Below are 23,748 nucleotides of genomic sequence, written 5' to 3' on the forward strand. Positions count from 1 at the left end.
GCCCAACTTTCCACCCCAAGAATGCTTGGCAGAGCCGGAGCTCAAGAAGTGTCTGGGGAAGGAGGGAAGGGCAGTTTCACTGCAGTTGAGGGATGTTGGACTAGTTTAAAGGCCTTTACTTCAATCCTGCCAGGCCCCCGACACTTGTTTCAGGCCTTGGGTTCCACCGCAAGGGGCTCAGAGAGATTTGTACAGGGAACCAAGGCCCTGTTTATACCCCACCAAATGGGTAATGGGTGGAATCAAGCCATTTTAATTATTTTCTTTTTAATGGCATGGCCTTTCTTTTCCATTCAAACCATATTCCAAAGCAACCCGAACAGGAAGTGTTCCCCTCCATGAAAAGGAGGATGCCCCACTGCAAATCCACAAAGGCAGGTCTACTGTGGGCTCATGCAAAAGGATGCCACAGGGCCTTTGCACAGGAAAGGTGCAAGTGGGACAGCACGTAACTTTCCAGTTGGGTTTCTCATCTCTGTTATCAACATTTAGCAAAATATGTGTAGAAAGAAACCAGGGCTTTGATTAAACGGTTGGGCCCTATGGGCAATCCACACTCTCAAACAGGATTTTGAACCTAAGAAGGATGCTTCTCAAACTACTTGCCACCAGTTCCCTTTGAAGGCTCTGTGCCTCTCACTCGGTTGAGTCCATGGTGACAGACGTCGGGAGGCAGCTTTTCCATGGACTTCTAGTCCCTGGCTCTACATGCCCACCCAGCTGTGGAGGGACACGAAGCTGTCTTGTCCCACGGCCTGATGCTTTCAGAGGCCCAAAGTGGGAGGCACTATAGGGGTACATCATGTCCACAAGTGGCCCCCACAGTGCCCAGCCCTGGAGGCACAAATGGTGTTGGGGTGAAGACCGTGGGTGCTGGAGGCAGGCTGCCTGGTTTCAGATTCCATCTCCACCACCTATGATCAGGATTGCCTCTTGCCTCAGTTTCTTCATTGGTAAAATGGGGTTGATAATTGTTCCAGCCTCAAATAATTGTGGTGACGATTATTAGAAGAAACAAATGCACAGCGCTTAGACTAGCTGGTGCCCCGTGAATATCCACGGTTATTGTTGGTGGTGTTAGCATTTGTAGTCATGCCGTGGGCTATGATCCAATGTAGAAATGGATGCAGGTGGAGGAAACCAGGAGACAAACAGAGGGGAGGAGTGGAAACAGGGCCTCTTGGCTGCCAGGGCCTTGCTCAGAAGCCCCCAGGGGTCCACAGGCTAACATTTCATTCAGATTTTTTTTTTTTTTACCAGAATGAGAAATGCAGGTTCTGTGTCAGAAATCATTGCAAATTCCAAATTAGTGAGGTTTCATGGTCTGAGGAAAGGCGCCAGAGGGAAAAATTGGTCGATGGGGTGTTTTTAGCTGTCGGAGCAAGCTGGGTGATTGATTGTCTCTGTCAATAGACTGCGCAGACAGCAGCCGGGACCCGGGGTGCAGGCGAGCAAATAGGAAGAAGTCAGAACACCAGTATGTGTTGGGGAGGCAGAGACGTGGTCACGGTGGAAAGAGACACAGTGACCCCAAAAGCTGGACTGTGTGGCCACACTCAGTCTGGAGACCAGGGACACCCAGCTACAGTTCCCTGAGAACTCTGAGCTCTCTCACTTGCTCGCTGTTTGTCCTTGGGCAAGTCACTACACCTCTCTGGGCTTATATTGTCTCATCTAAAGACAGTCCTTACAATTCTCACCTCAAGGACTTATTATGGAACTTAAATGAAATAATGGCTTTTAAATATCTGATGAGGTGCTGGCACATATTAGGTGCTCAGTAAATGTCAGGTCCCTTTAACAAAATAAGCTGGAGAAGTTGGTATGCCCGTGCTCCTGTCTGTGAACTCAGACGCTGTGCTTAGAGGTGACGACTCTCGTCCCTAAACTAGGGGCTAAAGTGCCATGTTGGTAGGCTCTGGGCTTGTGTGCAGACAAGGGCAGATAGATGGGGACAACTTAGACACAGAGGAGGATCTGACTCACACGAATCTTTGAATTGGACATGCTTCTCAGGGGTCACTGGGGCCAGTCGCCTGTTTTCAGGGTCCCAAGCTGTTCCAGGCAGGTTGAAAGCCATGCACTCCTCCAAGATGACTGTGAAAGGATAATCCTTAAGGCTCCTCACCAAGCAGAAATTCTTTCTCCTGTGGGAGCTACCAAGCCTCTTTCAATGATGATTGCAATTATAATTACAAGAGTCAGACACTGTGCTTAGCTTAATGACTATGTATTCCCCACAATTACCCCAATACATAAGGTATTATCCCCATTTAAAAAATGAGAAAACTGAGGCTTAAATAGATGAGGAAACTTGGTCCAGGTTATGCTGCTATATCCTGGAGGATTTGCAAAGAGATGCTGGAGCGCGGTTGAGTACAGAATTTATTCCTGTAGGGAGTTCGGCAGTGGTGGGGCTGGGGTGGGGCAGGGGGCCGGTGGTCAGAAAGAGTTGAGCTGAGCCTTGATGGCTGAGTGGGGCTTTTCCTGGCGGAGAAGGGAAGAGAGGGCACTGCAGGCAGAGGGATCAGCTTGAGCAGACAGTGAAGTTGAGCGACTCTGCCCCAAAGGCTATTTCCAATGAATAATTACAGTTACAATGACAGCTAACATTGATTAAGTGCTCGCTCTGCACCAGGAATGGTGTTAAGCACTTGACTATGTGCATCAACTCTACAAGCTGGACACTATCATGAACCCCATTTTGCAGAAAAGAGATGAAGTGACTTGTCCAAGATCACAGCTTGAAAACAGCAGAACCAGCTTTCAAACTCTAGTCTGCCTGATTCCAGAGCTCCTGGTGGCTCCAGGTTGTGCAGGCACCGTCCGTTGTCAACCACAGAGCCAAAAAAGACCTCTGCCCATGTGGTAGGGGCTGTCCTGAGATCTCCTAGTCTGTTCCTGCCACAAGCCCCCTCCCACCGCTCCAAGTTGGAGCCAAGGGGAACCCATCAGAGGTGGTGGGAGGTAATCATGAAGCCGGCTGCCTAATAAAGATAAAGTTCTCTAATAAACTCGCAATCCTGCGATAATGGGTTTGACTTTTTAAAAGGCAGATAAAAGTCCCAGTGGAGGGACAGACCTTTCCCATCAGCTCCTTAGTCAGAATGACTGTGGAGGAGCCGTTTTCTACTGGTGGGGCAGCTGGCTGCCTGGGCCAGCACTGAGAAATGGTCACTTCCGGATAACCCAGATGTCTGGTCTCTCCGGTGATCCCTCCCTCCCACAGGAATCCTTTGTCAGAGGAGAATGACAACCGCAAAGGAGAGGAACTCTGGGGCAAGCCTAAGGGAAGATGAAGGGGAAGGACGTAATTTGAGAACTTGCTGATGATTGGTGCAGGAGCTTCAGAGGTGGAGTCTTCTGAGAGCTTTCTGCTGATTGGTGGACTTGCAGTGGACCAACCTGTCCATTCATTCTACTGCCACCACCACCACCACCACCATCATCAAATAACATATATTGAGCATTTGTTATGCATCCAGAAAATGTGCTAAGCATTTTACAACTGTCTTATGAGGCAGGTAAGGTCAACATCCCCGTTAACATTCCCCATCCTCAGATGGGAAACCTAAGGTTTGATGGTATTAAGTAACTTCCTCTGGGTCAATGCAACCTGGAAGTAGCAAAGCAGAGCTTCCAACCCATGTCTGTTTGGCTCCAAACAATACAGTACTTAACTATTGTTTTGCATTTAGTAGTTTGATAGAGGACAACTTGATCTGGGTCTGTCTTTGATGGAATTCACAAGAAATGAAGCCTCAGACAGGAATTTTTGGTGCACAGACTTAAGAAAGGGACGAGAAAGCAGGCTAGGGCAGTGTGCAAAGCTAAGGAAAGATGTCATTTCGGCTGGTGGCTAGCCTCAGCCTGATCCCACTGGGAGCTCTGGAGTGTGAGTTGTGCCATAGAATTAGCCCTGCCTTGAAGCAAGGGAGAAGGACGTCTGTACTGATAAGTCAGTTAGTCGTTAGCTATGGGCTGCCTTGCCACCCCCCAGGGCTGGACGTAACCTTCTGGAAGGGGAGCCTGTGATGCATTTGCAGCCACCACTCAGAGCCGCTAAGATCTGACCAGCAGCACCCACTGCAAATGCAGAACTAGGCGGTGCTCCCTGCTCAGTCCCTAAATTACTGAGTGGTCCTGTGTGTAGTGCTGGGCCCTCTCTGGGCCTCGGCTTCTCCTGGGTTGTGTTCCATGTCCTCCAAGGGCTGTCTTAGCTCTGACAAAGTCTGCCTCCATGACCTAGCAACACAGCCACTGCCCCAGACTGCAGTCCCTGTTTCTGTAACCCAGGTGGAGAGACACGGCCCCTCCAGTGGCTCCCACGGTGTAAGGTGAGGCGTCTGACAGCTTCCCCTGCTGAAGCCCTTTATCTCGTTTCTCTGCTGTGTTATTTTAAAACTAACGAGGCCAGACTTCAGGAGCTCGCTGCCTGCTCACTGCCTGCCATCGAGATTTGTGGCTTGTCTGTTGTGTCCTCTCTGCAGATTTTAGCGGCAACTTAACTCTCTGCTTGTTAGGAATTTTCTACCAAACCTCAGCTGCAGGAAGAGGGGACATGTATGGTGGGTGTGTCTGCAGGAACACAAAGTCCTGACTACACCGCACTCTCAGAAGCCCCCAACCCCCGCCATCACCACCACCACATCTGTAGGTCTAGCTGACGGAAGGGTCCAGTGGGTTGTTCCAGGAGGACAGGGAGAGAGAAATTCACCTCTGGGCTACTGAGAGAGAAAAGCAGAGACGTGGCAAGGAATGGGTAGACTCAGCCTGGTGGTGGGGGAGCCGAGGCGCCTGTGGAGGGAGGATCTCCAGGGACATTCAAGGGCACTTTGACCTCCCTGCCCTGCCCCTTCCCAGAATCCCTTGTCTTGAGCTGTTGGGGGAAAGGGGATCAGAATCAGCAGTGAGGCTGGAGCACAGCGTGATCTCTCCCTGGAAAGTATGGCTGATATTTAAAGTGACGCAGCATGCCGGAAGCTAAGTGCTGGACACGCCTCATGTCATGTCATCCCCACAGCAGCCCTGTGAGGTGCATACAGCTTGTGATTTCACCAGGGAGGCGAAGAGGCTTGCCCAGGGTCTCGCCCAGCGGGTCCGAGTTCCCCGGGCAGAGTCCCCCGGGACGTGTAGCCACAGCACCCTAGCAACCTTGCCCTGACAAGCAACTCGGCCCCCTCTGCACAGCCTGGCTTGTTTCCTCCAGGCACGAGTGTCCTCTCTCTATGCAGGACTCTTCCTTTCCTGGGTCATGTTCACCCATAGGAGGGTGTCTGATGTACGTGTCCCGTGTCTTCCTCTGGACTGTGAGCTCCTGGAGGGAAAGACTCATGTCTGGATCATCTTGGAATGTCGTCCACTGGAAAGTAAAGTGATGCTTAGCAGATGAGCAAATGAATGAAAGATGAATCAGTGAATTGACGAATAGCTCAGGAATAAATGGATGAATGAATGCATGAACGATTAAATAAATCACTGCATCTAAAGGGATGAATTCGAGGAGTCAGACATTGTAAGAGTATATTTTAAGAGCCAGTCCACCAGGTTGGGACACTTTTTTTTTTATTACTTTTTATCAAAGTATAGCTAATTTACAATGTTAGTTTCAGATGTACAGCAAAGTGATTCAGTTATACATATATGTAAATTTTCTTTTCTGATTCTTTTCTACTATATGTTATTCCAAGAAACTGAATATAATTCCCTGTGCTATACAGTAGGTCCTTGTTGTTTAACTATTTTATATGTAGTAATGTGTATCTGGTAATCCCAAACTCCTAATTTATCCCTCCCCTAACTTTCCCTCTTTTGTAACCGTAGTTTGTTTTCTTTATGTCCATGAGTCTATTTTTGGTTTGTAAATAAAGTTTGTATCATTTTTTTTTAGATTCCACATATAAGTGATGTCATATATTTGTCTTTCTCTGTCTGACTTACTTAGTATGATAATCTCTAGGTCCATCCATGTTGCTGCACATGGCATTATTTCATCCTTTTTTATGGCTGAGTAGAATTCCATTGTGTATATAGACCACATCTTTATCCAGTCATCTGTCAATGGACATTTAGGCTGTTTCCATGTCTTGGCTGTTGTAAACAATGCTGCTGTGAACATTGGGGTGCATGTGAGGTTGGGGCACTTCTGTTGAACTGTCTTGTTATTCTGAAACCCCACTGACACAACACCTTCAGAGCTTACCGACCTCCTCATCTTCCCACCTCACTCTAGCCATGTGCTCTATCTTACTCCCCAGAAGATGCAGTCTGCTGGCTTTCAATACCATCTAGATGCTCACATCACTGAAATACATTTCCCCAGCACTAGTGTCTTCTCTGAACTCCAGGTTCATGTGCCCAGCTGCCCCCCTGCCATCTCCATGTGGGTGTCTAACTAACATCTCAAAACTAACATGTCCAGAAATGAGCTCTGGGGACCCCTTCCAAAGCACCCTTCTGCAGCTGCAGCTGACCCCAGCTCAGTCCTCGGTATCTTCATCCTTCCAGTGGCTCAGACCAAAAAACCTTAGAGTCCCCCACAAGCAAACTCGGTTGATTCCCACTTCAGTATCTGTCCAGAATCCGACCGCTTCTCACCACTGCAGCCGCGATAACACGGATCCCGGCTGTCATCTCTCACGTGGGCTGTCGCAGTAATCTCCTCCCTGGTCTTCCTGCGTTGATCCCAGCTCCCTTGCTGTCCGCGCTCAGCAAGCTGCCAAAGAGACCCTTTAAAACCTAAGTCAGATTACATGGCTTCTCTGCTGAGAACTCTCCAGCGGCTCCTCTCACCCACAGAAAAGGCCAAGTCCTGGCAGCAGCCCACCAGACCACGATCCAACCTCGTTACCTCTCTGACATCACCCCCACCCCCCCCCCCTTGCTCACTCACGTCTAGCCTCAGTGCACCTGGTACGTCCCAATCTCAGGGCCTTGGCATGGGCTGTGCCCTCTGCCTGTTTTGCTCCTTTCCAGGCACGAACGAGGCTCACTCCCTCATCCCCTTCCAGCCTTGCTCAGATGCCCCCCTCTCAGTGAAGCAGTCTCTGATCCCCCCTTAAAACTGCAGCCCCTCCTCGTGGCATCCCCAGTTTCCCCATCCTGCTCTGTTTCTTTCCTTTAGAGCCCTCACTGCCTTCGAATACGCTACATAGTTACCAGTCAGTTCTGCTGAGTTTCTGCTCTTCTCCTCCCTCTGTCCATCCCAGTAGAATGCAGTCTCCATCAGGCAGAGATTTTGCTTCTGTCTTATTCTCTCCTTGGTCTCCAGTGCCTAGAACATGCCCTACACATAGCAGGTGCTCAGTAAATGCCTGTGGCCTCAGTGGCTGAATGAAAAGTGCAGGGCCCCTGGCAGCACCTCTTGGGGCCAGTTTTTACTTTATCAGTTCTTGAACCAAAGCTCTGCCTGCTCTGGGTTGGAGGCTCCCTGTGAGGCCAAGGGCTTCTGCCCTCTTTCCCAGCAGATCTTCCTTAATTGGTGCCACCTCCAGCAATGTCTGTGAGATCCTCAAAAGAGAGTCACCCAGCACGGTCCCTCCCAGGTCAAGAAAGTCTCATCAGTAATTTACCCTCCCTGGAGAAATCCAAACCCTGTCTGCAATTGCAGCTGATAGAAAGGTCTTGAAGGTGCCCTGGGCTGGACTGAGAAGTGTCATTCTTGCCCATGGTGACACAGCTTGGTAGAATCAGGGCTTGAACCCTGGTCAGTAGGACTCTGCAGGACCTCTGCACTTGCCCGGCATCGCCTCGTTACCCTTCGCAACGTGTGCAAGTGGAAAACCACGATGTTCAGCCTTTTCCCAAGTTGGGGGCAGCCTGCATTTCAGACAGCCCCAAGGATCCAACCCAGCCCCCCTCTCAGCACTAGGCAGATAGGCAGCAGGCCAGCCTGTGAAGGGGGGCATGACTGGGTGGGTTTGGGGTGGATTGGAGCACAGCTGGGGATGTGTTATGTGATGAGAGGCCACACCCCTGTCTGGGGGCCTGACCTTCTTGGCTGAGCTGGGTAAGAAATGCTGAGTTGATTTTTCTCCATATGGTTCTTTCGTCTTTTGACCTGAACTTGGGAGCTGGACAAATTGTTGATATACTAGAGTGTTTACCACACACACACACACACGTGCACACACACACATTCACGCCCTCACATGCGCTCAGCCCTGAGAACTGAACTAGACCATTCTCATCAGTTGCCTGGGGATAGAGGGTGCTGGAAGGCTGGGCTTGGACTCAGGATCGAGTCCAAATCCTTTGTAAAACCTGCAGCCTGGCCTCTCGGTGTTTGGTCCGCAGAGCAGCAGCATGACCTGGGAATTGGCTAGAAATGCAGAAGCTCAGGCTCTAGCCCGGGCCCACTGAATCGGCACCTGCATTCGGACAAGATCACACACATGTGAAGGTGTAAGGAGCACCTGTCCACGTGGTCCTGAAGATTCCCGCCCCTGCCTCCTTAGTCTCAACTCCTGTTTTTCTCTGCTCCCCCACATTCATTGCAGCATTAGTCACAATAGGCAAGACATGGAAACAACCTGAGTGTCCATCACCAGATGCATGGATCGAGACAATGTGAGATCTACCTGCCTATCTAATAGCCATAGATAGCCAGATAGATAGACAGGAGATAGATAGATAGATAGATAGATAGATAGATAGATAGATAGATAGATAGATAGATAGATAGATAAAATTAATACTATTCAGTCATAAAAAAGAAGGAAACACTGCTATTTGTGACCACATGGGTGGACCTTGAGGACATTATGCTAAATGAAATAAGGAAGTCTCAATTCTTACCTTCCACCCTCCACCCCGACCATCTCTTCCAACTTACTGCTTCCTCTGAAGTTACGCGAAGTCCGTTGCTGAGTCTCTTTGCCCAGCGTTTGCACATGACCAATTTCCGTGCATCTTTTAGAAGGTTTTACACGGCCACCTGCCCCTATTCCCCTTACACAGCCCCTTCTCCAGACACATAAGGCACATCCCTGTCTCACAGGGAAATTACCAAGATTCACCCTAGGCCCCCATTTACTACTTCCTTATATCCTAACAGTGTTTTCTGGATTGCTCTCCTTTTTTTCTCAGTTGATTCTTATAAACAGGCAGGGCAGCTGGTGTTCTTACCATTTACTATCCTTGGGTCTCAGTTTCTCCATCTGTATAGTGGGCATGGCCATGCTGGCTCCTGGGTTTCTTGGAAACTTAAATGAGACGATGCCTGAGAAGTGTTTAGCCTGGTGTCCTGCACGGAGTAGGTGCTTGACAAATGGTAGCTCTTGTCAATCTTGTCAATCAAAGGACGTGGAAAGAGCACTGGACTGGGGGTCAGAAGGCCACAGTTCAAGCTGAAGCTCCGCTGTGAGTCACCGTGTGGCCTTGGGCAAGTCCCTTGGCATCATGGGGCCTCAGTTTGCCCACTCTGCACAGAGGTGGGCAGGGCTGGGGCCCTTCTCACTCCCCTCCAACACTGTTTGCCTCTGATTCCCCAAACGGGCGTTTAATTCAAACTAGTCTTGAGTCACAGGGGTCTGCACCCGCCCAGGCTGAGTACTTTGTTGGAGTCTGGAGCTTTGATGGGGGAAGCAGGGAAGCAGCTAGGGAGCCAAGCAATCTTGGAGAGTTTTGCGGAAAGTTCAGCGCTCTTATCAGAGGCTGGGAATCTGCTGGTTGCCATGACTACGGAGAGCCGCCTCTAAGCTCCGGGTCGCTGATTAGCAGGAAGGGAAGCGGGAGGCCTTGAGGAATTCAGCACTCCTGGCTCCCTCCCTCCCTCCCTCTGTGAAGTGGAGTGTGCCAGCCCTTGACTTCGCTGTTTTAGCTGTCCCCCGAAGATCTCGCCTTCTTTTAAGTGTTTTTTTTATGCAACATCAAAGGACTGTGTGGTAAAAAACGAGGCAGCTGCCGGTACTCCTCAGCAGCGATGGAACACAGAGTTTTTCTTAAAACCCTGTAAGGTTGCAAAGCTGGAGAGGAGGAAGGGAGACAGGTGGGGCTGTGGGGGAGAGAGGGAGAAGGGAGAGAGAGAGACTGAAGTCTGCGTCCGCTGCAGTCCGGTGTGGCCTCAGACGGGTCCTTCTCTCTGGACCTCTGTCTCTTTATGTGTGAGGAGAGGTTGAGTCTGATTCGTGGTTTGCACGTGATACTGGTCACCAGAATTCATTTGTAAGTTCATTCCTTCACTCATTCAACAAATGTTTATTGCGCGAAAAGGCACACTATGCCAGGCACCAGATCCTTGGGGAGTCAGCTCCCACTCTCAGGAAGCTTACGTCCTAGTCCCGAAGACAAACGGTTAGCCAGTAAACACTTAAAATGGTCATTTCACATTGTTGCAAATGCTGTGCAGGAGGGCGTAGCAGGCCACTGTGATGGAGGCGGGCGATGAGGGGAGCAAGATTACACAAGGGGGTCAGGGAGGGCTTCTCGGAGAAGGTGACATTTGAATGAAAGGAAGGAGCCGGCCATGCAAAGAGCTGGAGGAACGGCATGCCAAGTGGAGGGAAACGGAAGGAGCAAAGGCTCTGAGCAAAGGCCCTGTTCCATCTGAGGAACAGCAAGAAAGCCATGTGGCTGGAGCAAAGTAAGGGGCGGGGAGAGAGGCAGGAGCTGGAGTCTAGAGTGGGGCAGAGGCCAGACCCTTCAGAGCCTTTTAATCCCAGTAATCAGTTTGGATTTATTCTTGGTCCAATAAAAGGCAGGATAACCCAGCATGTTTCTTTCTCTTTTTTAAAAGATATTTTATTATTGTATTTTTTCAAATCTTGGTGGGGAGGAGGTAATTAGGTTTGTTTATTTTTTTAGAGGAGGTACTGGGGATCGAACCCAGGGCCTTGTGCCTGCGAAGCATGCGCTCTACCACTTGAGCTACACCCTCCTCCCTTCTTTTTTTTTTTTTAATTGAAGTAGAGTTGATTTACATTATTGTGTTAGTTTCTGGTATACAGCATAGTGATTCAGGTATACATGTATATTCTTTTTCACATTCTTTTTCATTGTAAGTTGTTAAAAGTTATTGAATACAGTTCGCTGTGCTACACAGTAGGACCTTGCTGTTTATCTGTTCTGTACATAGTAGTTTGCATCTGCTAATCCCAAAATTACCTGGGATGTTTCGTTAAGATGCAGGTTCCCCTGTTTTCATCCCTTGGAGACCCTGTTTCATTCCAGCTAGGAATCTGGATTTTTTTTAAAAGCTCCTTGGGGGCCTCTGATCCTGTGCCAGCTTTGGCCAAGCCTGGGCTCCATGCTCCCTGAGCCTTTTTCAGTTTTCAAAAAGTTGAGAAGCAAAGTGTTAGAACATGTTGGAAAAAAATCTCAAACATTGTATTATAGAGGATTCCTTTCTTCCTTCCGTTACCGCTTCTTGTCTGCCTAGTAGAATTAATTACAGTTTTGTTTGTGTTATAACCCCAGGTGGGGTACCCAGCACCAGGAAGGTGAAGCCAGTGCCACTGGCAAAAAGAGCAGTCTGCCACATCGGGGAGTGCCACGTTATCGCTTACAGCAGCTCCATTATACCTCTCCTCATCAAACCGTGTCAGGGTTGCCCCATCCCTGATTCCAAACCCTGCTGCTGGCAGTGACGGATGAGCCACTGTCTTTGCCCTAAGCCTAGTATGCCTGTGCCTGGCAGGGGCATCCACCAGCTTTCCCGAACGCTGGAGATAACCCACGCCTCTGTTAGCACAAGTCACTGGGAGCTTCCGCCCAGTGCCAGCTCTGTGTGTCAAATATTTATTCGCTGCCAGATTTCTCAAAACTTCTCGGCTTTTGCCTATTATGGGGTTGCCTCCGGTACAGATTTGAGTCTTGGTTTTCTGTAATGCCCCTAGAAAGTACAAAATTCCATTCTTATATATATATGTGTGTGTGTGTGTGTGTGTGTGTGTGTGTGTGTGTGTGTGTGTGTGTCCCCAACTCAAGACTCCGCTGGGCAGTACACAGACGTTGATAAGCTGATTGATGACTTTTCTAAGGGAAACATGAGGAAGAATAGAAAAGGCATTGATTGAACCGTCTCAGTTGATGGAGGCACCAGCTGGGTTATTTCCACCCAGTGTAACATGAAGGGATTATCATCTCAAAAGCCCTTTCTAACTTTTTGAAACAAATACGCGTTCTCCTTAGCCGATGCCTTTGCTCTGTCATTTAGTCACTGAACGAACGTTGCTGAGTGTTTATCAGGCAGGGGGTTCTGGGACAGTGAAACACGATCCTGGTCTGTGGGAGCTCATAGCCTCGTATGAGAGAAGACAGGGAAACGGTAACCACAACACATACTATTAAGAGCTGCAGTAAGGGTAGTAAAGGGACTATCATATCCTCAAAAAGGGGCTAGATGTCCTCTAAAAGCCTGCTCCCTTCTCCACCATCTCTACCCTCTCTGTGGTGACTCCATCCTCCTCGTTCCTCAGGCTCAAAGCCTTGGAGTCGACCTTGACCCCTCCTCTTCTCCTTCTCTTACCACCCACATTTAACCAGCAGCCAAGGATGCTGGTTCTGCTTTCAAAATACATCAGTATCTGATCCTATCTCACCGCCTCCATTGCTGCCACCCTGCTCTGAGACCAGTCGATTGCAAAACTCTGCCCATCTTTGTTGTTCCCGCCTCACCTTCTAGTGTCCTAAGCCAGTGGAGTGATTGTTCTGAAATGCAGGCCAGTCCATCAGCCACATGGGACCCCAAGGTCTTCCCGTGACCTACAAAGACCTCATCTCGGGTCTCTCCTCTTCTCACTCTGACCCTTGCTTGCTATTCCTTGTCTGTGTCAGGTGTCTTTGAACTTGCCCTTCTTTCTGCCTGGAACATCCTTCCCACTTCCTGCAGATGCCCGTGGAGGAGTTACATGTTGCTGAGCAATAAAATGCCCCAAATCTTTGTGGCTTAAAACAACGAGAAACAGTTGTTACGTTTCACGGTGTCTGGGAGTCGGGAACTTGGCTGGGTGACTGGCTCACCATCGCCCTTGAGCTGGTGGTCAGATGTCCCCCACAGCTGCAGTCTCACCTCAAGGCTTGACTGGGGCCAGAAGATCCACTTCCGAGGTGGGTCACTCACACCGCTGGCTGGTGCTGGCTGCTGGCAAGAGGCTTCAGTTTGTCTCCCCCTGGGCCTCTCCCGGGGGCTGCTGGCGTGTCCTCACAGCATGGCGGCCAGCTTCCCGCAGGGCGATCAGCCCAAGAGAAAGAGGTGGACGCTGCCTTTGCGATCTAGTCTTGGAAGTCACACATTATCCCTTCTACTGCCTTCTATTCATTAAAAGTGAGCCACTACTAAGCACTTCACGGGGGAGGGGCGGCGATTAGGTGCCAGCTTTTGATGGCGGGAGTGGCAAAGAATTTATGAACTCATTTTAAAACCAGCACCAACTGCAAAGTTAGTCCCTCATCTTTCAAGTCTCCACTCTCTTGTTACTTCCTCAGAAAGGCCTTCCCTGATTATACAGAATAAGTCACCCCTTCCCATTTCCTAGCCCCATTACACTGATTTATCCTCTTCTATAATTTATTACCATTGAACAAGCCATCTTATTCCTTTCTTATGCATTTATTACCTGCTTTTCCATCTATAATCTAAACCCCATGATCACAGGGGCCATCTCTGTCTTGTTCACTGCATCCCCACACTTCGAACTGGCCTTGACACATTGCAGGCACTCAGGGGATTGGAGTGAATGAATTTTAGGTTAGCGTAGGCTAGGACAAGTATGGGAGGAGGCAAACCGTATTGGAGGCTGAGCAGAAATTGTGAGCTTTGAGTTATCTGAAAAGAGCCAAGGTGGCATGCCACACAGAGAGACTGGAGGGATGGCAGGCATGGACATGGAATGTTCTGGAAGCATGGAGTTGGCAGTAAGGAGGGCTGGGCACACCTGCCTAGAACCTCCATCCCTCCTGGACTTGAGGTATCTCCCAGCTCTGCTTCTAAATGTGCACCGATAAACGGCTGACAGAGATGGATGTGTTTTGCAGCCCTCCCTTCAATATTGACCAGGCTTGGCCTGCTCTCCTGGCAGCCCTAAGGAGTAGGGGGCTTATCAGATGCATTCATCCTAAGTCATAAAACCAATCTTGATACACTGGCTGCAGGAGCTTGATGCAGGAGAAATGCTAATGCCTTCGATTAGTCCTTGACCTGGGATCTGCAGGCAGGGTGAGCTTGCTGATGGTTCCAGATCTACCGGTGACCCTCAGACTCCTGACTTCCTGGGTTAGGAGCCAGGAGATTTGAGTGACAGTCTCATCAAAGACTAAGTAGGCAACGTCCTTTCCCTTCCCGGGACTTGGAGGAGGAGGTGGGATGCAGGTCATTTCTCTGCGTTGTTTGGACCTCACCTTGGAGGCAGAGGAAGGAACTTCCGGCTTCCGTGGGAACTGCTGTCCCAAGTAGGTGACCTCGTACCTGTTAAGGACACCCAGTGGGAAGTTTGGTTCACAGAGAAGTAAAGGGAAAGGGAACTGAGATTTTCCAGGCCTTTCTGTTTGCTTATGTTATCTCATTTTACCATCACACCCCACGCAACCGTGTATGGATTGACATTATTTCCTATTTTTGTTGTTGAAGAAACTGCAAGTCTGAGAGGTTGAGGGACTGATCCCAGGACCTACAGCTACTAAATGGTGAAGATGGTGTTTGAATTAAGGTGTCTCTGTTCCAGAGACAGATTTGGCAGGAAACAAAATGGGGTAGAAATGGAAATTGGGGAGTTTGAGCTAATCCTATCTGGCTTTGGCCTCTAATTAAGTCTTGAGGAAGGAAGTGAAATGCTGGTTTCCAGCGTCTCCCCGTGGTTCAGTCAGGTTACGGTGGTCTATGCTGCGGTAACAAGTAAGCCCCTGCAGCTCAGTGGCTTAACCTAACTAAGGCTTATCTCTGTCATGCAAAGTCTGATGCGGTTCAGGCATCTCTCCTCTATCAAATAGTTTCAACTTTAGGAATTACGTGGCCTCTGAAGTCATTGTGACAGAGGGAGAGAGAACTGGAGATGGCACACGGATCTTATCGCCTGGAACTGGAAACAATTTTTGTCATTCCCACTCAGAGACCATTGGCCCCAAATAGTCTCATGTCCCCAGCCTAACCACGAGGGAAGTTGGAAATATTAGGACATCTGTGGATGTTTGATGAACATAAAGAATCGTTGTCATTTCCTATCACTGTTGCCTCCTTATTTCTTCCCCCCCATAGGACAGAACCCCAGAGCAGCCCCGTGGTCCCAGCTCAGGATGGAGCCTCGGAAAAGCTGCGCCAGCATCTGGCCACCCAGGCCTTGGGCACCAACAGCTGGGAGAGAGACAAAACATGCCGGGAGCCCAGTCCCGCCAGAGCACACAGGTGAGGCGCCGCCCCCGCCCCCCTCTTCAGTCCCATGAGGAAGGCCAGGTTGAGGATGGAGAAATGAAGTTTGTCTCTCTGGCTGCTGTTCCCCTCTCTCTGTTGCCAGTTCCTCTTTCTGACCCTAAAATCAAATCAAACCCCCTCGGAGGATTAGATGGAAGCTGTGAGTGCTGTCTCCTGGAATAACGTATGTGCTCCAAGAACACTCTCCAAAATCTGTGCACCAGGACCCTGGGGCTGATGAACAAGGGTCTCTAGCTAAGAACCTGAATTTTGATGAAGCAGCTCGGGGAGCCAGAGCAGCTTTCACGGATGAAGTCTGCTCCCCCCACCCAGGCCACCCTCTCAGCGACAGGCTTTCGTCAGTTAGGCTGTGATTTCAGTGAGGGAGAAACAGTTAAGTCATCTCAGCTTGGAGAAGCAAAGTTCAACAGTGGTTCTGGAAAATTATCCCCAAGAAACAGGAAAAAAAGAGTTGTTTCCAGTAGAGACTGAGGGAGTTGCAGGGAGATGGTGAGGGTGGACGGTTTCTGTACTTCCCAAACGTTGTCTCCCAGTCAAAGGGGACTTAGTGTGTTGTCGGAATTGCATTCAAACCTAGACACCACCACTTACTGAGTGACCTTGGGCAAGTTTGTTTTCTTCTGTGAGCCTCAGTGTTCACCACTATGAACTGGGGATACTGAGATCTAATTCTCGAGGTTGGGTGAGGATTCAATCAGACCAGGTGTGTACACATCCTGACAGTGGACCTAGAATACAGAAGATGCTTAAAGTGTTAGATGGAGTCTCATGGAGCCACAAGAGAAGGTTCTGGGCATGACAATCTAAAAGTGATGCCATGTTGTCCGTTTGATTGTGGAATGTCAAGGCTTCTTGCCCCCTTCTCCTGTCTGCAGCCTGCTCTCTGACATGATAAAAACCACAATATTGATGATACTCATATTACCACTGACCATCAAGGTCATGATCATAATAACAGACACTACGTTTACTGGAAACGTCCTCTGTGCCGGCCCAGAGCACGCTGCACGAGTGAGCTCCCTCATTCCTTGCAGCGAACTTAGGACACAGGTATGTCTCGTTTTATTCCCATCTTACAGATGATGAAATGACACTCAGAGGGGCCGCCCAGGTAGGAAGCAATGGAGCAGGACTTTAAATCCAAGTGTGTCAGTTTCAGGAACCAGCGCGCTTTACCGCTGCAGACTCACCCTCTGCACAGCTGACCACTGTCTATGGAACCACTGTGTACTTGACTGCTGCACAGTTAACTGCTGCTCGTGTAACGGCGGTGCACTTAACCATAATTCGTGCCTTTCCACCCCCGCTGTGTGAGGGCGCACCCAGGAGAACAAGTGCACGGAAAATAAAGAAGTAGGGGCAGTGCAGACCAACCTGGGCAAGGGCGTTTGGCGCTTACGGAGGGGGTTGATTATCCCCTCTCACAGACATCAGATCCAAGGGCTTTTTGGTTTTACCTCATCCCTTAAAGCTGAGTTTAGGACCATGGTTCCCAAACTTTCCTCCCCTCCTGAGACCCTGGAGTTCCAGAATGAAATGAGAGTAACTGACTGAAACAAAGAGATCTTTCTGCTTTATAAGACACCCTTTTAAAAGGGTTTTACTTTTTCCTTAAGCATTTGTCCCTTAAATATTTTGGGTGTTGTTTTTTTTTTTTTTTTTCCAAATTTCTAGCAGCTATTACCCTGGGAAGTGTCTATATGAAATGAGATGATTTAACAAGTGGCCAAATTATTTCATCCATTCATCCCTCATTTGGTCACTCAACAAATGCTTATCAGGCTCTTACCCTGTGTCAAGCCCTCGTTGAAGGAAAAATTTGGAAGTGGTGTACCATGTTTGCACAAGAGGCCCACTTGCTTCCTGGATATGTGTGCTGTGCTTTGTGATTTATAACATGTAAGTGCACTGAAGTGGCTGGGTTCTTAATCTCTATGATATTTATTTTTAACCTGCTAAAGATGACTCTCTTGACAGTGTTCTAGAGTATAGCTATGTGATCTTTATTTCCTGGCAATGCAGAGACCTTAACATATATTCATTCTGATCACTGTATCATTTTTTTTCTACTAGCTATCATGCTCTAGATTCTCAGAATGGAATTAAGTTTGGCAGCATTTTATGATGCTTTGTAAAGAGTTGAGTAACTTCCGAAAGATTAGCCACACAAACAAGTTTGAGAAGGCATCTGGTTTTGTGGGAAAGCTCTCAGGATAGGAATCACACAGGCTTCAATTCAAACCCCAGCTTGGATACGTCCTAACTGTGCAACCATGAGCAAGGCAACATAACTTTTTGAGCATGATTTTCTTCACCTGTGGAATGACAATAAAAATCATAGTACCCTTAGAGTGCTTCTGTGACTATCAAAGTATATGAAACATTTGGTGCATAATAAGTGAGTAAATGGTAGTTGTGTTATTACTAATCATGACAATAATATTCTATTTTCCCAGTGAAGCTCAACTGGGTTGGCATGTTTCAGTTCCCAAGCAATTTTTCATCCAAAACCACCTCTTTTTGCCATGGGATAGTGTTTCTAAAAATCCCTGGAGCCTGCCCCAATTATAAGAGTAGATAACTTGACTTCATTTAACTGCAGCCTGAGCATTTGAATTTAATTGAACTGGAAGTAATTATTCCTGAAGAGTGGAGGTTTTTGAGGTTCTGTGAGGCGATATAAGATATGTATCTCGTTACATTAGACCTTGGCAAATATACTTTTAATAATCAGCTGCTACTTAACATACCTTCCACCTCCTATTTAATTTCCAGCAGGAACTGCAGACGTGATATATTGGGGATGGAGGGTGCTGAACTGCCAATTAATTATTTAAAAACTGATTTATTTACCAAGGTGAACCATTTGCAGATTCAATAATAAATCTATTAAGGAGCAGTTAACCTCTATCACTCTGTTTTAAATGATCAATCAGTGTTTGGGTAACGTATAGCGTCTGTCTCATTAGGTCAGCATTAACTCCTTATTTGAGGCATTTAATCTGAAGTGTAACCAAATCAGCCATGAGGTGGTTATTAGGTATTCATGGTGGGTCCTTCACCCTCCAAGGAACTGGATCCCATCCCAGCTACAACAGCCCTAGTTGGGGGCGTGGGGAACCCTGGGTCCTCTAATGCCCGATTCTGTGTTCCCCCCAGTGCCTCCCGCAGCAAAGACTTGACGCCACCACCTTCCTCCAGGGGGAAGAAGAAAAAGAAGAAATCTACGCGGAAGAAGAGAAGGAGGTGAGGGCCCCAAGGGGAGATGAAACCCTGAAGACAGAGAAAAGGACAAAATTGGAGTAATAAGGGTTTCAGAGTCAAACAGTGACTCCCCTTGGATTCAGATCCCTTCTCTAGCTCTTTACTAGCTGTGTGACCTTGAGCAAGTCACTTCACCTCTCTGAGCCTGTTTCCCTTTTATAAAATGGTGACAGTGTCTACCTCTTGGGGTTTTGTGAGAATTAGATGAGAAAATGGATGTGGAAGCAGCTTTTACAGTGTTGGGCACACAGTAAATGACCAGTTAATCCGAAGCATAGTCATGACCATGAGTATTTATTTATTATTTGTTTGTTTTTGGAGAACTCACTTTGTGTGAGGGGCTGTGCCAAACACTGTGATTTCTGTGATCTCTTTTACCCTTGGCCACGATATACCAGGCAAGCATTGTTATCCCCATGTTATTTTTGTTTAAAATTTTCTTCCGGTTTTATTGAGATGTAATTGACATATAACATTGTGTCAGTTTAAGGTGTGCAACTTCATGATTTGATATATGTGTTTATTGCTAAGTGATTACCACAGTAAGTTTACAGTTAACTTTACATAATTACAGTTGCTTAGTTACAGTTTTTTTTTTTGCAGTGAGAACTTTTAAGATCTAATCTCTTAGCAACTTTCAAATATACAATACAGTATTGTTAACTATAGTCACTGTGACTCATTTCTCTTATAATTATTATCCCCATTTTAGAGATGGAAAAATAAAGGCTCAGAGAGGAGGTGATGGAACCTACAGACACTTGATTTGAGGCTTCTCAGTTGCTTCCACCACATACAAATGGCAAGGATAATGGACTTGATATTTTTTTGCCAGCTGTTTTCTCTTTTATTCCCTATGAATGTTTCTATGTACAATTCCTTTTGATTTTTTTTTGTATTTAAAAATATTGCAGATTTTCTTCTAGGCTGTCAATCCCTAGGCTAAAAGCAGGTTCAGGACTCCAGACCCAGTGGGGTGATTAGATCTACGTTGGTGGAGGGGCAAGTTGAAAATCCCAGCAAATCTCAGAGGCAGTATTTAAAGAAGCCTGCAGGGGGCAGCAGAGAGCAGAGTCTGGATGACTCGGGTCCCAACTGCAAGGTTTCTGGGACCTTATTCCCTCTACACCCCTTTAGCCTGGTTCTCAGAGGTTAGGCCCAAGGAGGACCCAGAGTTGCCGCCATTCTCAAGTGAGGGGTGGAACTGGGGTCAGTGGCGTGAGTTTCCCGATGCTAGGAGTGGGCAGGAGAACATTTCAAAGAAGGAGACCACAGGCATCAGGCTCCGATTATTCATTCATGCAGTGTGTTCAGTTGGCCTGCAAAGTGTTTTTTGTCTTTTCAATTAGTAGCCAACCTTTAAAACCCAGATTTCATATGAAAATATGTTTTTCTGGCAAATTCTTTTGAAAAGGCAGGCACTCTAGAAACCCGGACCTACATTCCTGCGTGAGGCCTTCAGCTGATCTGAGAAGCAGCCATCCTCCTCAGTCAGGTGCTCTCTGGTTCACCACAGGCCCCACCACTCCCTACTGTCTTACCCCCAACCTGCAGCATCCCTTTGCACTATCTGGGAGGCAGGCTTCAGTTGGCACTGAGTTTGCAAGTCCTCATAGGGTTCAACCTTAGCATTTTGTCAGTGGCGGAATAAGAGACCTAGAGTGAGCAGTGACACGCCCAAGGTGACTTTGTGAATTAATGGTAGAGTCAAGATTGGAACTCGGGTCACCCAAACCTCAGCCTTGAGTCGTAGTTACGATTCCAGGGTGGCTCTGTTTCCCGGGTAACCCCTTGATGGTACCACCCGTGTGAGTTCATCCTGGCAAGACCTCCTGCAGGGGCTTGGTCTTACCAGCAAGACAACAGGGTAGGGCAGAGGAGAGACCCAAAGTATATGCACTGGGGAGAGGGCGGCAGACGAACATAAATATTTACGGCCTGACCAGCAGGGCAGCTATGGGATGCTACCCATAGCTGGGTATGATTGAGAGCAAAGCCCCTGGGATCAGAGAGGCTTCCATTTGAATCTCAGCTCTTCCACTTCCTAGCTGTGTGTCTTTGGGCGAGTCACTCCACCTCCCTGAACCTCACTTTCTTTATCTGAAAAGGGAGGGTAGCAATTGTACCGACCTAAGAAGTGTTGGAAGGATTAAATGAGATAATACATGTAAAACACGTGGTAGCGTTTAAAACAAATGCAAACGAATTACACCAGTTATTATCCGTGTTGGGTGTTACTGGGAGAGCTGCAGCCCTGTCTGTGAAACCAACCCTGGCCTTCAAAAGCCTCCCTCTGAAGTGTGTCTCCCCTCCACACAGGTCCCCATCCTATAGCCCGTCGCCTGTCAAGAAAAAGAAGAAAAAAAGTTCAAAGAAGCATAAACGACACAGGTACTGTCCTTCCTCCTCTGCGAACAGGGATGCACCCGGTGAGGTGGGGGTTGGGGCGAAAGGGGATGGTACCCAAAGGTCATTTGGAAGCTCATCATTTCATGTATGTAAAATACTCATCTAATGTATTGTCATGTCTTTGTATCTTACATAACTTGGGACTCTGGTTGCAAGGACCAGAGCCTACTAACGCTAACTCCGGCCAGAGCAGGGTTTGTTATCAGGTGACAGGAATGTCTCAGGGACCAGCCGGACCTCAGTGACAGGCTAGAAGCAATCAGTGGGAAGCTGATAGAAGCCCAGTAGAATTCCCTGGTGCACACGGGGGGACCCTGCACCCTGTTCCCATTCCTTCATGTGGCAGACCCAGCTACAAGGAAATATTGAATCTCTCTGTCTTGTTCCTTATTTCAAACTCCCAAGGAAAGGACTTTCTGGTTGGTCCAGTTTTGTGCATCCAGTTACATGGTCCAGATGGGGTCATGTAAAACAGGGCTTCTGAGATTGACCAGTGCACCCTTGTGGACAGGAGTTAAGGGGCATTATGACCTGGACACACATTCCAAAAGGTGCTCACTGGACACACATGCATGAACACACACACACGTGTATATTTATGGGAAAAAATAAGACAGGGATATACACCAGAGGTCTCAAATCCGTGGTTCATGGTCCAAGCCAACATTTTATAGTTGAAGAATTCTGCAATGCAAAAATCATAGTTGTCCAGTTCTTCTGTAGAATCAGAAGCTCCCTCTTCATTGGACCAGTTTTCCCACAGGCAGCCAGCGGCTGGAGCTGGGGAGTTGCTGTGTATGTAGGCAGAGCAGGGATGCTCTGATTTGCCACTGTCCCCACCTAGCCTGCTCCCCCACATCTGCACACATTTGCAAGGCCCATTTGGCCCCTGGGGGCAGGGAGTTTGAAGCTGTCTTTGTAAGTGAAGATATTTGCTGTGGTGACTGTGGATGACAGGGAAAGAGTGGTTTACATTTTATTTTTGCTTATCTGTATCTTCCAATTTTCCTACATCGGTGGTGGATTACTTGGGCAATTAAACAATCACAACAGAACAAAAGGTAAGAGGTCATTTGGGGCCCCATCCCCACCCCTATCCCCGCTGCATCTCACCCGTGGTTCCACATTGTCCCCACATGGCTTTTCCCAATCCGGGAGTGTGGTCACATCTCAGCCAATGCTGCCAGGGTGTTGTCAGCTCAGTTTGGTCCCCACCCATTACATCTCCTACCCGCCCACATGCTTCAGTCGATGCTCTGTGAGTTTGTGCTGACTACAAGACGGGGGCCAAACAATTAGTGAGATGCTGTAAAATTGGAGTTTGGAACCTTTCCCCACAGGGAGTCCTCTGTAGAGGCAGGGGCCTGCCCATGACTGTAGACCACCATCTTGTCACCTTGCTGTGCTGAGCAATTTGTCCCAGTTTAGGGGGTGGTTGGGAAGGGGGAACATTTTTCTTTATCTAGATTTTGGAAGCCAAGTGGCTTCTCATGGAAGGGTTTCTTCTCACGAGAAAGAGACTATACCAGAAGGTTAGAAACAGGCTTTTTTTTTCCCTGCTGGCTACCGTTAGCCCAGAGGTTGCTGGAGGTTCGGAAGGAAGGGGGACCGTAAAAGGGGAGATTAGGAGGGGGGCACTGTTGCTGATTCTTCTCAAACCCTCGTCTTCTGAGCCCGCTCTACTTCTAGTCTGTCCTCTCCAAGTTCTTGAAATGTTTGGTTAATGATGGTTGACTTTTTGGAGATAGAAGCGAAGGGTAGTGAACACGCTGAGCTTTTTTTTTCTCCCATCAGTTAACAAGGCCTCAGGGTTTGGGGGTTTTTTTAAATTACATTTTTCACATCTACTTATTAAATACCCATTACATGTCATGATTGAGGACTCTGGGTCTCAGGAGCAGAACAGGGACCAGAACCCAGTTCCTGCCCTCATCCTAGTGGGGAAAATGGTGATCCTGTTACGCAGAGGTCTGTACTACAGGAAGGCTAAGTTCAGAAGGCTGAGCCCTCAGTCACCCAGGGATTGTGGGAACAGAGAAGAGGTGAGGGGCCTGAAAAGTGCTACAAGATGACATCTGAGTGGAGCTCTGAAGCATGAGCAGGAGTTACACAGGTGAAGCTGTGTGGCCCTGGGCGACTTAACTAACATCTCTGAGCTTCTGTGTTTTTGCGAATCGGTGGTTAGTGGTACTTCATAGGTCTTGAGGGAAGATGGAATGAGACTGTGTGTGAGAGATGCTTAGCACAGAGCCTGGTACCCAGTAAGAGTTCCAACATATGGAAGCCAGTTGTCCCAGGAAGATGAAAACGATGAGGGAGATGAATCCACAACTAGAGAGAAAAGATTAAAATGAGACTTGGGGGGAGAGAGGAGGCAGAGGGGCACTCTCTCGGGGACCCCTCATCTCACCTCATCCAGGACAGGCTTACTGACAAATCTGGGTGAGGACTGAAGCACTGGTAGGTGTTGACCTGGAAATTCAAAATGCAAACCAGAGTTTCCCGTATGAGCCTCAAATCTCAAAGAGGAGGAATAAGTGAATCAGTTGATCAATCAATCAATCGATCGATCAATCAATCAGATCTCAAAGAGGAGGAGGATTCACTAGGTGTCGCAGGCCCCTGGTAGCATGGCCACCAGTGCACCAACACATTCGTCCCTGGAAAAGAAATTCAGACTCACTGATGTTCATTTTCTCCCCTCCCTCTGT

The 23,748-nt window shown here is 48.2% G+C and overlaps 1 protein-coding gene across 1 annotated transcript in view; it reads left to right on the forward strand.

Moving 5' to 3' along the window:
• SRRM4 (serine/arginine repetitive matrix 4) overlaps positions 1–23,748 on the forward strand; it is a 140,639-nt gene that overhangs the window by 87,853 nt on the left and 29,038 nt on the right. Inside the window, exons 2-4 of the mRNA XM_010998689.3 lie at positions 15,191–15,337; positions 18,524–18,610; positions 20,948–21,019. Coding sequence (XP_010996991.3) covers positions 15,191–15,337; positions 18,524–18,610; positions 20,948–21,019 — 306 coding nt within the window. The remainder of the gene's footprint in view (positions 1–15,190; positions 15,338–18,523; positions 18,611–20,947; positions 21,020–23,748) is intronic.

This window comes from Camelus dromedarius, chromosome 31 (genome assembly GCF_036321535.1).
Source record: "Camelus dromedarius isolate mCamDro1 chromosome 31, mCamDro1.pat, whole genome shotgun sequence".
Taxonomy (NCBI): domain Eukaryota; kingdom Metazoa; phylum Chordata; class Mammalia; order Artiodactyla; family Camelidae; genus Camelus; species Camelus dromedarius.